General features: G+C 55.8%; 1 protein-coding gene across 4 annotated transcripts in view; it reads right to left on the bottom strand.

The window, feature by feature from the left end:
• The window catches only part of PLCG1 (phospholipase C gamma 1), a 42985-nt gene extending 31061 nt beyond the window's left edge, over positions 1-11924 (bottom strand). For all 4 annotated transcript variants that reach the window (XM_059862256.1, XM_059862258.1, XM_059862257.1 and 1 more), the window contains exon 1: positions 11708-11924. In XM_059862256.1, the coding sequence (XP_059718239.1) occupies positions 11708-11909 (202 nt within the window). In that variant the 5' untranslated portion in view covers positions 11910-11924. The remainder of the gene's footprint in view (positions 1-11707) is intronic.
• Positions 11925-14224: the final 2300 nt, after the last annotated feature.

The following is a 14224-nucleotide window of genomic DNA, read 5'->3' as shown; positions in this document are numbered from 1 at the left end:
GGACAGGGCACAAAGGCAAGGAGTGAAAACCAAAGGACAGAAAAGATTTGTCACAGTGGCAGCAAATGTCAGTGATGCTCAAATGCTGTGACTCAGGTTTCACCCTGAGTGTGAACTTGAAACAATCAAGTTTCAGTCACAGGTTTACAGCAGAGGTGCCTGCTGGCCAGGACCCTCAGTGGCAGCAGGGAAGTGGCTTGTCCCTGTCCCCACCAGGGCTTGAACTCTGCAGTGTGAGGGCAACACTGGGAAGAGAAGGATGGGATGAAGATCCCATCTGCTGCTGAGCTGCTCGAGGTCACCACAACAGCCTGGCCTCTTCCTGCCCCATGCTCAATTCAAAAGCTGCTCTGAGACTGGCAGGGCTGAGTATTTGCCAGAGCACAGATGTGACTTACAGATGTGTGCCCTCCCCTCCATCTCCCTCTGTGCCACTGCGTGCAGAGAGCCCCAGGGGCTGGAGCATCTCAACCACTAAAGGCAGGGAGGCACCTCCTCCTGTCACCTCCTCCTGTCACCTCCTCCTGTCACCTCCTCGGATGCTCCACCTGAGTCGCTTCTCCACCCCACCACAAACCTGACACAAAGTTACCAGAGCAGCTGCAGGTGAAATCAAACCTGTGCCAAGGGAAATGGAAACAGTGACTCTCCTCTTCCCTTTCCCCCAGATTTGCTCTATCTGCTCTAACCACGATGGGACCCCCTGGGCTGGTTTCACCTTCAATGCCAAGGGCAGATTTTGGGGGATAAGCAGCCAAAGGCACTTCTTACAGCACCATCCAAGTGAAGATGTCCAGGCACTGAGCAGACACTGCCCAAGCCACACTCCCTGGCACATGACAGCATTTTCAGTTTACAGGGGAAAAGCACAAGATCATGGTGATGGTGTGAAACCACTTGGGACTGTTTTTTTTTTTTTTTTTTTTAATTACCTCACCTGGGATTTATTTGGTCCCCAGAACTGGAGACCTCTTCTTGTTTGTACTCCAACCTGCTCCATGGCTCATATCAAACCTGATGCATCAATGCTCCAAAAATTTCATTCCCTCACCTCTGGAGCTCTTCACAACGTGACCCAGAGCCTGAGCTGCTGGAGGTTACAGGGACAATAACCCAACTAGCAGCAAGATCTTGAGAACAGGCTGACACAAGGCACTGCAGGACATGTGAGACACAGAAGAGGAAAAAAAAAACAATAAAAATCAATTTCTGCTGCTTTGCTGGGACACAGAGACAAGCAGAGCCACCTCCCCACTGCCCTGGCAGTGCTTGGGGTCTGCTCTGGAATCAGGGACACAGCTCTTTGGTCTTCTGAAGCTGACGAGGGCTGTGAGCTGGCAGGGATTAACAGGACAAGGACTGCAAGCTCGGGAGAGAAGGAAGGTATCCAGAGTGCCCTGAATCCTGGCAGGAGGAGCCAGAGGTGGGTGAGTGGTGTCTAAGGGCAGGAATCCAAGCACAGGAGTTTGGAGGGACGAGGCAGCAGGCTCTGTGCTCTGCTCTGACGAGCCTCAGACAAGAAGGACCTTGACAGGCAGTGTCCAAATGCTCAGCAAACAAGCCCAGCCAGCCCCTGCCCCACCTCCTGCCAGCTGGGAAGCAGATTTATGGGGTGCAGATCTCCAGGGCAGGGAGCCAAGGGGGTGAAAGTCCTCTGGGACATTCCCTGCTCCCAGCATGGCCAAGCCCCCACCACAGCCAGCCTGACTTGGGCTGAGGGCTGCACCACCACAGGTGAGGAGGAGGAGGAGGAGGGATGAAGGATGCACTGGCACATGCAGGGGGGATATCCTTTAATCACCACACCATCAGCACTTCTGGGAGCAAGTAAACAGGAAAAAGGCTCTCAGGCAGCTGGTGTGCCAAGCCTGCAGTGACAGCTGTCCTTGATGTGGCCATTTCCAGCCCTGCTGGTGCAGCCCTACCAGGGGGTGATGCTCCAAGGGAGCAGGATGGGGCTCTGCACGGGATCCCAGGAGGAGAGGAGCACAGGACAGCCCAGAGGGACTCAGAGGAGCTGCAGCAGAGATGGAGAGCAGGACAGCTGGAGCAGCTCACAGAGCCAGGAGGCAGCAGAGCAGCCACAGCAGGGCTGTGTGTCACCCAGAGCACAGTGGCCCCCCTGCAGCCATCCCTGCAGGCACTGGGGTCCTGCCTGTGCAGGGGACACACCACACAGCCAGCTCCTGGGGGATGGAGTTTGCAGCCAGCAGGAAAGGCAACCCTTGTCCCTGAGATGCTCCAGCCAGGAGGTGACTTCCCAAAGGACCAGGACTGGGAAGGCAGGAGTCCTGCACACCCCCAGAGGGATAAAGGCTGGGGGTGAGCTGCAAACACAAGGCAGCACAGCTCTGGGATTCCATAAGTCAAGGCAGGAAAAGAAGAGTCATATTCCTAGAAAAGGAAAATAAATGTGTTTGTAATGAGTTGGGGAGAAAACACAACCTGTAAGTCACAGTCCTGCCCCTTCTGCTGTGGCTTTTGGCCACTGCATCCTTAAGGGCAGTGGGCAAACAGCTCAGCACAGCATCTCACATCACAGGAGATCATGTGCTGGACCATGACCTTCCCTGGGATCATTTTAAACCAGCACCAGGGTTTGCTTGGCTTGGACAGCCAGAACACTCTGGGGCACCCTATGACAGCACAAGAAGGGACTGACCAAAACCTCAGAGCCTCAAATGTGTACAGACAGAAGGGAGGACCTGCAGAGGAAAACAAGGGAGAGGTCCATCCCAGATTCTGGAAGGCTTTCCATGGCTCTCCAGCCAGCCAAGTTCAGGACCCCAGATCAGGCTAGAGAGCCACCAGACCACAGGGACAGCAGAGATTGAGCTAAAAATCAGTTTGAAAATCACAGAGACTTTCAGAGTATGGGCTGGCAGCATCCTAAAGCTCTGCTGACTTGTACAGCTTTAGTGTGGCCAGCTTTGGCTAGAGACATCAGCCCACGGCTGTCTGGGTGCTCAGGGTGCTCCACAGTCCTGAATCCTCCTGCCACCCAGTGTATCAGGGTGGTCAGTAGATGACAAGCACAGATCAACAGGCAGCAAAGTGCTCAGAGATAAGGACACCTGGGGCAGGAGGGATGAGCTTGGCAGATCAGAAGCAGACAGCCCTGGCCTAGAGTTCCAAGTGCTGGGGATCTCCAGAAAGGCTGAAAATTCTCAGAAATGAGGAAGTTTCTCATTGGAATCAATGTGAAAAAGCTCTTTCCACGTCAAGCAGCACTTTGTTCAAAATAAGAATACTCAAAACTCAAAGATTAAAACCATTTAGAAGGACAGCTTTTCCCAGCACTACAGAGTCCCTTTGGGAATGGCTGCTGTCACCATGTCCCTTCCTAAGGGCTCTCCCTGGTCTGAAGGCACCCTCCCAGCAGGGCCTGATGTAACACCTCCAGCAGCAAAACCACACTGCTGGAACAGCTGAGCAGGAACAGCCATGAGATCAGCCAGGCACCACCCCGAGCAGGCAGGACAGCCCTGCCAGGGATGGCCTGGGGGCTGAACTGATCCCTCAAGGGACACCAGCAGCAGCCACCACCACCAAGGGAGCTGAGGAGCCTCCCAGGTGTCTGTGAGCATCCCCAGGTGTCAGGCACCACAGAGCCCTCTCCACCCAGCTGCTGTCCATCTGTGGAACACCCAGAGCTCCTTTCATCCCTCTCTAGACAGGTATCCCTCTGATAGTAAAAGATTTTAAAATCATAGAAAATTCAGGGAGTTAGAAAGAAAGTTAGGCTTAGAAGGCCCTGGGAAAATGCTCAAGGTAGGCACTGGGAAATGTTAGGCCTTGTATTTGCTAGATCATGTTAAACTGTTAAACTGTGTAGTCAGTATGTGATAAATGATATAAATCTTAGATGTGGTTAGATATAATTATTGCTTAAAGAATCATGAAAAACTATGTCAGGGGTTTGAGGGGCATCACGAGAAATCCATGCTTGGATGAAATCAATGTATACAATAGAACAATGCAAGTTTAATAATTAATATGTAAGTGATATAGTGATAGAGTATAAAACATGTTTGGCTCAAAACCATGTTGGGTCAGAGTTGGGTCTGTGCACCCCTGACACCCAGAGCTCTTCAATAAAAGCACCTTGCATCTAATCATTCTGTGATGATGTGTTCCTGAATGCTAACTCCTCTAGTTGCTCTAGTCCAGCATCATCTTCCACCATCCACTCTCCAAGCCTGTCTGGCCAAGGGGAAAGAGGGAGGATGTGGGGGGGAACTTTTCAAAAGCACTGCAAGAGCTTCAGAATGTTCTGATTTCCACTGCTCTTAAACCTCAGAGAACACAAGAAAAGTAACAATTCTCCTCCACTGACTTCACCCATTTCCTTCTGCTGTAGGGTAAGGTGCAGCCAACGGTTTTTCAGCTCAGAGCTGCTGGGGTTTTCTGAGCTCAAAGGCCCACACCTCCTCACCACACACTGCAAGCTCTTCCTGGGCTCCCCACACCCTCCTTCACTGTCAGCTTCATCACACTGGGTCTCACAAAACCTGCAGCAGCTCGGGAGCAGGGACACAGCACGGGGGCTGGCTGCAGCCCTGCCAGGTCAGGCTTGTGCTAGAGCCACTGTCACACACCCCTGAGCCCTGCACCAGCAGCCCAGCTCTTGGCTGAGCCAGCACTGAGCACAGACAGTCCCTGCTGGCCTCCTCACCTGCCAGACCACAGCTCAGCGTGGTGCTGGGGTGTTCTACAGCCCTGCAGGACAGCACAGACAGGGCTGATCCCCGGGGACAGCACAGACAGGGCTGATCCCAGGGCTGATCCCCGGGGACAGCACAGACAGGGCTGATCCCAAGGGACAGCACAGACAGGGCTGATCCAAAGGGACAGCACAGACAGGGCTGATCCCCGGGGACAGCACTCCCAGGGCTGATCCCCAGGGACAGCACAGACAGGGCTGATCCCCGGGGACAGCACAGACAGGGCTGATCCCCAGGGACAGCACTCCCAGGGCTGATCCCCGGGGACAGCACAGACAGGGCTGATCCCCGGGGACAGCACAGACAGGGCTGATCCCAAGGGACAGCACTCCCAGGGCTGATCCCCGGGGACAGCACAGACAGGGCTGATCCCAAGGGACAGCACTCCCAGGGCTGATCCCCAGGGACAGCACAGACAGGGCTGATCCCCGGGGACAGCACAGACAGGGCTGATCCCCGGGGACAGCACAGACAGGGCTGATCCAAAGGGACAGCACAGACAGGGCTGATCCAAAGGGACAGCACAGACAGGGCTGATCCCCAGGGACAGCACAGACAGGGCTGATCCCCGGGGACAGCACAGACAGGGCTGATCCCCAAGAGAGCCCACAGCTCCTGCCAGCCTGTCCCATGGCCTGGAGGGGATGCTCAGCACAAACTGTCTGTCAAGCCAAGCCCATCAGGATCCCACTTTGGCAGGGACAGAGGAGGTGGACACACAATCAAACATGTTCCACTTCCAGCAGCTTCTGAAGTTGCCATCCACAGGCTGAGCTGCTGCAGCTCATCAATAAGCCTGCAATTCCAGCAGAAGTGTGTGATGTAGCCAAATCTGTAAGGCAGTCACAGGAGAGGGTGCTCTGAGAGCTCCTGCTCCATTCCAAGCGTTCCCAAGTTTTACTCCTGGCCAGGCTGCCCATCACAGCACACTGATGAGGGTCAGTTCCAAAAGGAGACAACAGCCCCAGTGCCCTCTGGAGGAGAAGGTCCCAGCCAAAGAGCAGTGCCCAGGTTCCCAGGAACACAGATTTTACACCAAGTCTGCTCTCCTGAGCAACTCACTGGCCAAGCCTGCCCTGCCACACACAGCACTTGGGGACAGGGACCTCAGGGCTGCTCAGGGCAGGGGACTTTAGCACTGACTCAAGGCTGCAGAGCCTTTCCTCCTGTGCCTGCAATCTGTAAGATATGCAGGAGGTCACACGCCTGCTCACAGGGGACAGGGGGACAGTCAGCATGTCCTGGGGGTGCTCCCAGGGCAGCCACTGCCATCAGATAAAGAGCCAGCAAACCTCTGAGATAAGGATAAGGATGACCATCCCCACTGTGCAGGCAAGGCAGCTCAAAGGGAGCAGCAGAGGGATCCCAGGCTGGCTTGGGCAGCTGCTGGCTCAGCTCCTCAGATGGGGCACATCAAAGTCCTGTACAAAATCCCACAACAGAACAGCCCCTGGGGATGGGAGGTGATGGAGCTGAGCTGAACATGGCACCTCTTGGCACGAGCTCTGCAAGGCCAGATGTTCAGACCCAGCTCACTGAGGTGCTCCTGCTGCCACACATGGTGTCCAGCCATGGCAAGGAGAAAGCCAAGCCCTGAAAAACTCAGCCCCTTGATGTTGGTGAGAAACAATCAATCCAACACTTTGCAAAACCTCTCCAGCACATTCTGATTAGTGGGCTTGGACCCCATAAGCCAATTCCTTCCAGGTGGCTGACTGGCAGAGGAAGGAACCAGATGGATGGGTGACGTGGTGCAGGTACTAGAGGAAAACACCAGCCAGCCAACTTCCAGCTGCTCTCCAGTGGCAGAGATGCCAAGGGAGGGAGGGGGTAACACATCTTACTGCAAGGGGAGGGGTTTTCTAACCTGCCCCTCCTGGAAGACGCTACCAAGAGTAAAACTGGGATGACAAAGGGATGTGAAGTGAAGGGAAAGGCTGTTTCAGTTTGGAGGTGAAGGCAGAGCAGAACTCACTTGCTTTGTGTGTAGCACAAATGCCCTCATAGGCAGGAAGGGGGACAAAAACACCTGCCCTCAAAAGCTCCCACGGCAGAGCGTCAGCAGGGGAAGCTCCAACCACCCCGACAGTCACAAGCCATGCTCTCCCTTTCCCAGCCCAGCCCTTGTGCAGCCCCTTGCTCCAGGCACCTCAGGGGGAGCTCCCTCCTCCCATTCCTGCCCACTGCAGGGGCTGCATCCTGCATCCATGGCTGGAGGAGCAGGAGGGGACCTCCAGTGCAGGAGCCATCCTGCACCCCAGGAGGAGCTCACTCTGAAGTCATTTCAGCCTTGAAAACCATTTCTGGCTCACTTGCTTCTTCAGAGCTCCAAGCTCCTCAGTTTAAGCAAATGGCCCCAAAAAAACATAATTAAAGAAGCTGTGCCCCAGTGGACTAATGAAAGAGGTTGGTGCTTGAAACGGCTGAGGCGAGTACGAGCCACACTTCAGAGCCACTTTGCATTAATATTTCACAGCTCATTTCTTTTCTTTTACACAGGCAATGGCTTTTCTCCACCTCCAAGGGAGTGAGCTCATTTCACTGAAAGCAAGAATGCAACCAGGGTTTTTGCGAGGTAGTTTTTTTTTCTCCTCTCTCTCCCCTATAAAACAAACATCTGCTCCAAATTTTCAGCTCACTCTCTGAGCAAACTCTCTGAATTTTCTTATGTATTTCAAGACAAAAAGTTCAATTTGAAACTGGCCTATAACCCCCCCAGCATGAGAAGGTAAGAATGCAAGACCCTTTTTTATTAAAAATAAAGAATCAGTTAACACAGGAAGTTTAAAAGAAAATAAATGCATAAAAGACAACTGACTTGAGGGATTAGCTCTCCTTTGCTCTGGGTGCTTAACAAAAAGAATAGAAAATTATTAGCACTCTTCCTATTGTAGCAGCCAGGCCCTCTGCAGAGTTAGTAGCAAGAAACCAATGCCTTGGTAATTAAACCTGGCTGGAACCTTATGAATAAAAACAAGTATTAATTTAAAAAAAAAAAAAAAGCCTTTTTTTTTTTTTGGCACAAACCAGGATTGCATTTTGCACAGTTTTGAAGAAGTACAGGAGAAGGGAAAGGCTTCCTGCCCAGGGGAGCTCACCCCCCCTCCCCAGCCCGCAGCTCATGGAGATTCTCATCACTCTGGAGTGAAGAGCTCAAGGAAGAGCAGGTCCTGTCCAAGAGAAGAGGCTCTCATGGGGCAGCCCAGCTGGCTGGGGGCCCTGCTGAGCCTGAGCCCAGCCAGAGCTGCCCACGGAGAGCACAGAGGGGGGCACACACAGGGTCTTTATGCACTCTCACAAAGCGCTACACAAGGGTCACAAAGCAGGGGACGAGGACAGGGCTGTCACACCAGCGAGGGCTCTCTGCTCTCTGTCCCCCAGCACCTCCTGGCTCATGGGGAGGCAGGCTGGGCAGTTCATGGTGGCCACTGAGGCCAGCTGGTTACCTGTCCATCTACAGCACGTGTAGTCATGCCACCCAACCCTTCACAGAATCATTAGGCAGGAAAAGTCCTCTCAGACCATCCAGTCCAACCACTGCCAGGTCCACCACCGAGCCATGCCCCAGGTGCCACATCTACACAGACTTCTCCCCAGGCAGCAGCCCCCTGGTCCAACCTCACTGCTCTTAGGAGATGCTGAAGCACACAGACACCTTCGTCCTTAAGTGCCAAAAGTTCCTTGCAGAGGCCAGTCAGACCCTGCTGGCCTCAGTAACTTGAATAAAGGTGGCACATCACCTCTGAGCATGGCAGAGAGAGGGAGCTCAGGCCCCCAGCAACAGGCTGTTGAAGCACCAAAGGCACAGAGGTTCCCTGGACCTCCCTCCAGCAGTGGGGTGACCTTCAGCCTGCTCAGGCTCTGCTCCCCTCTAAACTCCACATCAGTGTGCACAGAAAGCCAAGCACCACCCAAACAATGTTTCTAAGGCAAAGAACTGGTTGCCTGTTGCAGAGTTCAGCAGAGATCAGAAGTACCAACAGATCCCGGGGCAGCAGCTGCCCCACAACACCTCACAGTGATGGCAAAGCTCCAAAATGGGCACCACCATGCTGAGGAACGATGGCAGTGGCTGTGCCCAGAGCCCTCTCCTCCTGGCACGCTGCAGCTTTAGCCCACCTGACCTCTGTCCCTTCATGCACTGCCCACCATGCAACAGGAGCTTCCCAAGCTGCAGCCACAGGGGCTGTGCTCTTCCCAACACTGTCAGCCATGGAGCCAGGCTGACATCCACCCATCCTCACCCACCCTGGGACCAATACACATCTCCCTTCTGCACATCCACCATGAGCAGAGAAAGGAGCACAGATCCTCTATAGCTGGTGTCCATGGAGACAGACCTCTCCAAGACATGGCCATCCACACAGACATGCCCTGAGCCCAAAACCTCCATATGTGAGATGCTGTGGATGCTCACCTGCTCTGAAGTGGATAAAAACTCAGAATCATTCCTACTTAGACAATTAACACATATCCAGGGTGGTCTAGAACTCCCCAGTGGTCTCTGTCTCTCAAGAAACACAAGAGCATCCACTACTGACCCATGCACACAGCAATCTTTGACCTGTAAGTCCCCAGACACCGTTTGGTGCAGATGCTGTCCCATGGGAAGGAACATCTCACCTCCTGACAGCTGGCCACCCCCTCAGAGTGCAAGCTGGGGCCAAACCAAATGCAAAACCCAACCTACTGCTCCCTGTGCTGGCATGGCTTGTCTTCATGGGGAGAACTGGATCAGCACTGCCCATGGCTGACACTACCCTGCACTGAAAGTGATGAGCTCAGCTCCAGATTACTTCACCCTCTGGTTCCCAGCATGGCCATGTTGACCTCAAGGGATCAGCCAGGAGAATACCTTGGTGTATTTGCCACATGGAGCTGTCACACACCTGCCTTTCCCCAGGCATCCTCTTTCTGCCCAGAAAGCACATACAGATAAAAACAGGGAAGCTGGCCAAGAACCCAGTACTGCTGGCCATCGATCCCATGGTTTGCCTTGCCTGCCGAGAAACCCAGGCACTATTTGTGTACACAAGCTGGTACTTCCAGCTGGAGCCCCACAGTTCTGCCCAGGAAATGTTAAAGCAAAGCTCTGCTCCTCAGCCCTGCAAGCTCAGGGTGCTGGGTGACACCACAGCAGGGGACTGAGGACAGGGTGGGTTGCTCTGGTGAGAGAGGATGCCATGGGGAAAGCATCTGGCATCAGAGAGATGGGGCTGAAGATACAGCAGCTCTTCAGCCTGATGTCCTGTGTCCAGCAAGGCCCCGTGGTCCCTTGGGAGGGTCACACCACGAGCACTGGGAGGCACACGTGGGGAGCCCAGAGGCCAAAGCCACCAGCCAGACACCTTGCCTATGGCACAGTAGAGAAGCCCCAAGGAATTTTCTTCTGTGACATTACAAGAAACACAATCATCTCAGTCCCTGGGACACTCTCTTTGCTTTCACTGCTCTTGGATGTCTGCACAGCATAAGAATTCCTTGCAGCCATGGCTTTATCATTGTTAGGCCCACAGTTCTGGTACAGAAGCTGAAGTTCTCTAGATTTCCCCCAAAGGTTACAGGGACACACCTAGGTTTGTCCCCAGGAACAATCACCCCTGCAGACACCAGTGGGGACTTCTGTCCCCCATGGGCACATGTGGTCTGTGGGCTCTGTCTCACACCAGAGTCTCCTCAGCAAAATCAACGTTTGCTCAGCCTGAGTTTAAGAACAACTTAATCCCAGGGTCAATAGAATGCTGCTCTCTCCTCCCTCTCACACTGCCTCATCACTCCAGAGGCCATTCTGGGAAAGAGATGAGGGAGTTTCACATCCTCATGATGCTAAAGGAACCCAAGGCTCCCTCCAGATCTGCCTGCACACACCACAGGGCAGAAGGCAGAGGACTGGAAGGGTCTCAGGGCAAACCAAAGCCCCAAACGAGCATTCTGTGACCTGCCACAGAGATGTGGCCACCATCTCCAAGCCCTTTCCTCATCTAAGCCCCTGGTACTATCAGCATCCCACCTTTCCATCGTGGACCTGCAGCACTTTTGCCAGGAGAGATGACAACCCCTCCCTGGCCTTGCTGGGCCTCAGTCACATCCCTCAGCATGGGGAAGGCCAGTGCCATGGCCAGCACCTGCTCTCCCACCCCTTGGCCTTCATGCACGTCCCCTCTTCCTCATGTCCCACCTGGAACAGAGACCCTGTCCTTGTGCTGGTGCACACGGGGACAGGAAGGATAATTCAAGAAAACCTGGGAAACCAACACCAAGTTTAAGAGTGCAGAGCATGCCAGATCTCACCCCCTTCCCACCTTACGCCCATGCATAAGAAACCTGATTTTACACTCAGGTTTCTTACGCATCCTTTCCTCTGTCCGCCTTGTCCCCATCCAGCACAGGAAGCTGGGGCTCACCTGACTCTGTGCCATCACCCTCGGGCTGATGTGCACAGGGCAACGGGAAAAAGGACGGAACCACAGCACAATATTTTGGGCTGGTTTTCCTACTGTTTAACCTTTTCCGTTTGGTCTCATCTGTTGCTCCGAGGTGCAACCGCAAAAGGGTTCACACTAATCCTGCCTCCTTCTGAGGCTCCCCACAGCCTTTAGGTGCTGCTCGCCAAGGCACCACCCGGGAAAACACCTCGTTTATCCCAGGGGAAGTTTGGTGCCGAGCAGGGATGCGGAAAGTTGGGAGGCGGCGCTGGGCGGGGGCAGCGGCGGTACCGGCCCGCGCATCCCCCGCGCACAGAGCGGTCGGGGCCGGCCCCACGCTGGGACCCGGACCCCTCTCCGCCCCCTCGGCTGCCCGCGGGGAGATGCCGGGCACGGCGAGCCTGGGGGTTCATTATCTTTCATTTTCTTCCTCCTTCCTCGCCAGGGAACCCCGGCGCTCCCCGAACGGCGGCTCCCGGAGGGCTCCGGCCGCGCCGCGCCGCCCGCGGGAGCGCAGCCCCTCCGCGCCCCTTCCCGCCGCGCTCCCGCCGCACTCACCGGCGCCCTCGACCTTCTCGGAGCCGCGGCTCCAGGTGACCTGCCGCGTCTCCAGCTTCACCTGGAAAGTTTTCCGCTCGGGTCGCTGCGACTTTTTGGAGTAGAACAGGGTCATGACGGTGCCCACCTCCAAGCTGCGGCAGAGCTGCGCCGCCTCCGCCTCGCTGGGCGCCCCGGGGCCGGCGCCCGGCCCGGCCGCCATCGGCGCGGCGAACAAAGGGGAGCGGGAGCGCCCGAGCCCCGCCGCGCCCCGCGCCGCCGCCGCGGGAGGGGAGCCGAGGAGGAGGAGAGGGAGGAGGAGGAGGAGCGAGGAAGGAGGAGGGAGGAGGGAGGAGGGAGGAGGGAGGGGAAGGGGCGGAGCGCTGCCGGCGCGGGGGGCGGGCGCGCAGCGCGGGGGGTCCGCGGGGGGGACCCGCAGCCGGTGCTGGGGATCGGGGGGACACGGACCCGGTGCTGGGGCTCGGGGGCTGCGGGGGCACACGGACCCGGTGCTGGGGCTCGGGGGCTGCGGGGGCACACGGACCCGGTGCTGGGGCTTGGGGGCTGCGGGGGCACACGGACCCGGTGCTGGGGCTTGGGGGCTCCCCGGTGCTGGGGCTCGGGGGCTGCGGGGGGACACGGACCCGGTGCTGCCCGCCCAGGGGCTCGGAGGCCGGAGCGGGACCCGTTGCGTGGTGCGGGATGGCAGTGCCACAGACCACCCAGCACGCCTGGGAACCGCGCCACCCTCCGCACCAGGCACGCCTGGGGGACCGGGGACTCTGCACCCCACGGCACGCCTGCGGGACCACCCTGCACCCCGCAGGTCCCCCGTGGGTCACACAGCCCACGGGATACCTTAGGGCTCCGGCACCCACAGCAGGGTTTGCGTGGTATCCTGACGTGGCACATGTGGGGTCCCCACATTGCATCCCACGGTGGCTTTTCCTGGGGACAGACCCCTCCGTGTGGCTGGCACTATGGTGTGGGTTCTTGGTGAAGCCAGGTCTGCGTTTGCTGTCGTTTCCTCCGCACAGATCCCAGCCGGATCCGTGCTGGCATGGAAAGCAGGACAGGACTTGCAGGGTGGCCTGTGGCATCCCGCCCCGGGCGACCTGTAGGGAGCTGGGGGTCACTGGACGCTCTCCAGTTGCTCTCCGGCCCCACAAAAAAACAGGGTTAGAGACCACACAGAAGCAGGGTTAGCGAGGGGATAAGTGGCTGAATTGGGAAGCGTTTCAATGCAGTTTGCTCCATTCATGTGGTTAAAGCCTGTGATTTCCCCTTCTGTGTGCCACCGACCTTCTTCCCCACGCCCTCCTTTCCATCAGAGCACCCCATGGCGCACTGGGTGCTCAGGCTGACACATTTATATGTATAAATGTGTAAGTATGGGTTACTGCTTGGACCTGATGATCTTAGAGGACTTTTCCAACTTTAATGATCCTATGATTTTTTTTCTTTTTTCCAAATTTAATGATTCTGTGAATACACACATGTACACACACGTGTCCACAGGCCCGTGGCAAGGCAGCCTGTGCTCAGCAGCCCTTATCTCACCCCCTCCAGCTCACAGCTGGGACTGGGAGGGGCATCATCTTCTAAGCGTGGGGCCCATCCCTGAGTGGATCCCACATGTGAGCAGCTCTCTCTGTCCTACTGCTCCACCTGCCTCCACAGGGACATTCCCCAGCACACACACGTGCACACACAGTAGGAACCCTATACGGTCTTTTAGGATCCTACCTGGTGTAAAAACCAGGCAAGGTGAGAGCCTAAACCTGCCCTGATAGAAATGAGCAGAGTGTGACAGCACTGTAAGGATGCTGGGGATGTGCTCAGCTGAGCCAGAGCTACTGGAGGCTGTGCTTGGTGCTGGCACAGCGCTCTGGGCCTCATTCTCTCCGGGGTGAAACACCGGGGCCGCCAGGGAAGTGGCTCCTGCCTCGTGTAATGGCCTCGCTTGGGACCGGCAGGAAGCAGCCAGCTCCCAGTGGTCTTAAAATAGCTGAGCATTATGGGCACACCCTTGTTTTTGAGGGCAAAACCTGAGAAGGGAGTGTGGCCATGGAAGAAGCAGAAAAGGTAACTCCCTTGTTCCCAAACACTGCCTGTTCCTGCTGATGGAGAGCACCCGGCAAGGTGTGTCCTCAGCTCGGAGCGGCTGAGGCCAGCATGTGGAGGATGTGGTTTACAATGAGCTGTTTGTGATGGATATTTTTTATTTTCTAAGTTTGACTGATCATTTTTTAGCCTTGCATTAGCTCTCTGTGTGTAAGATGCTGCATGCCAAGGAATTCTGCTGTTTGATTTGACAGCTCAGGAAATTTGACAGCCTTTGTGTGCCTGCTGCTTGACAGCCCCATTTGGTGGTCCCAGCTCCTGTACCAGCCAGGATGTGAACAATCACCCCCAGCCCTCAGGGCAGCAAAAACTTCTATTACGTTCCTGTTTTGCTTTTGAAGAAATTCCCTGGGCTGTGTTCATCATGTGGCTGTGGGAGCCTGCGGGTTCTGCAATCTCCCCTTGCAAACACTT

The sequence above is a fragment of the Haemorhous mexicanus genome, chromosome 18, assembly GCF_027477595.1.
Source record: "Haemorhous mexicanus isolate bHaeMex1 chromosome 18, bHaeMex1.pri, whole genome shotgun sequence".
NCBI lineage: Eukaryota > Metazoa > Chordata > Aves > Passeriformes > Fringillidae > Haemorhous > Haemorhous mexicanus.
This window is presented reverse-complemented; position numbering and strand designations above follow the sequence as displayed.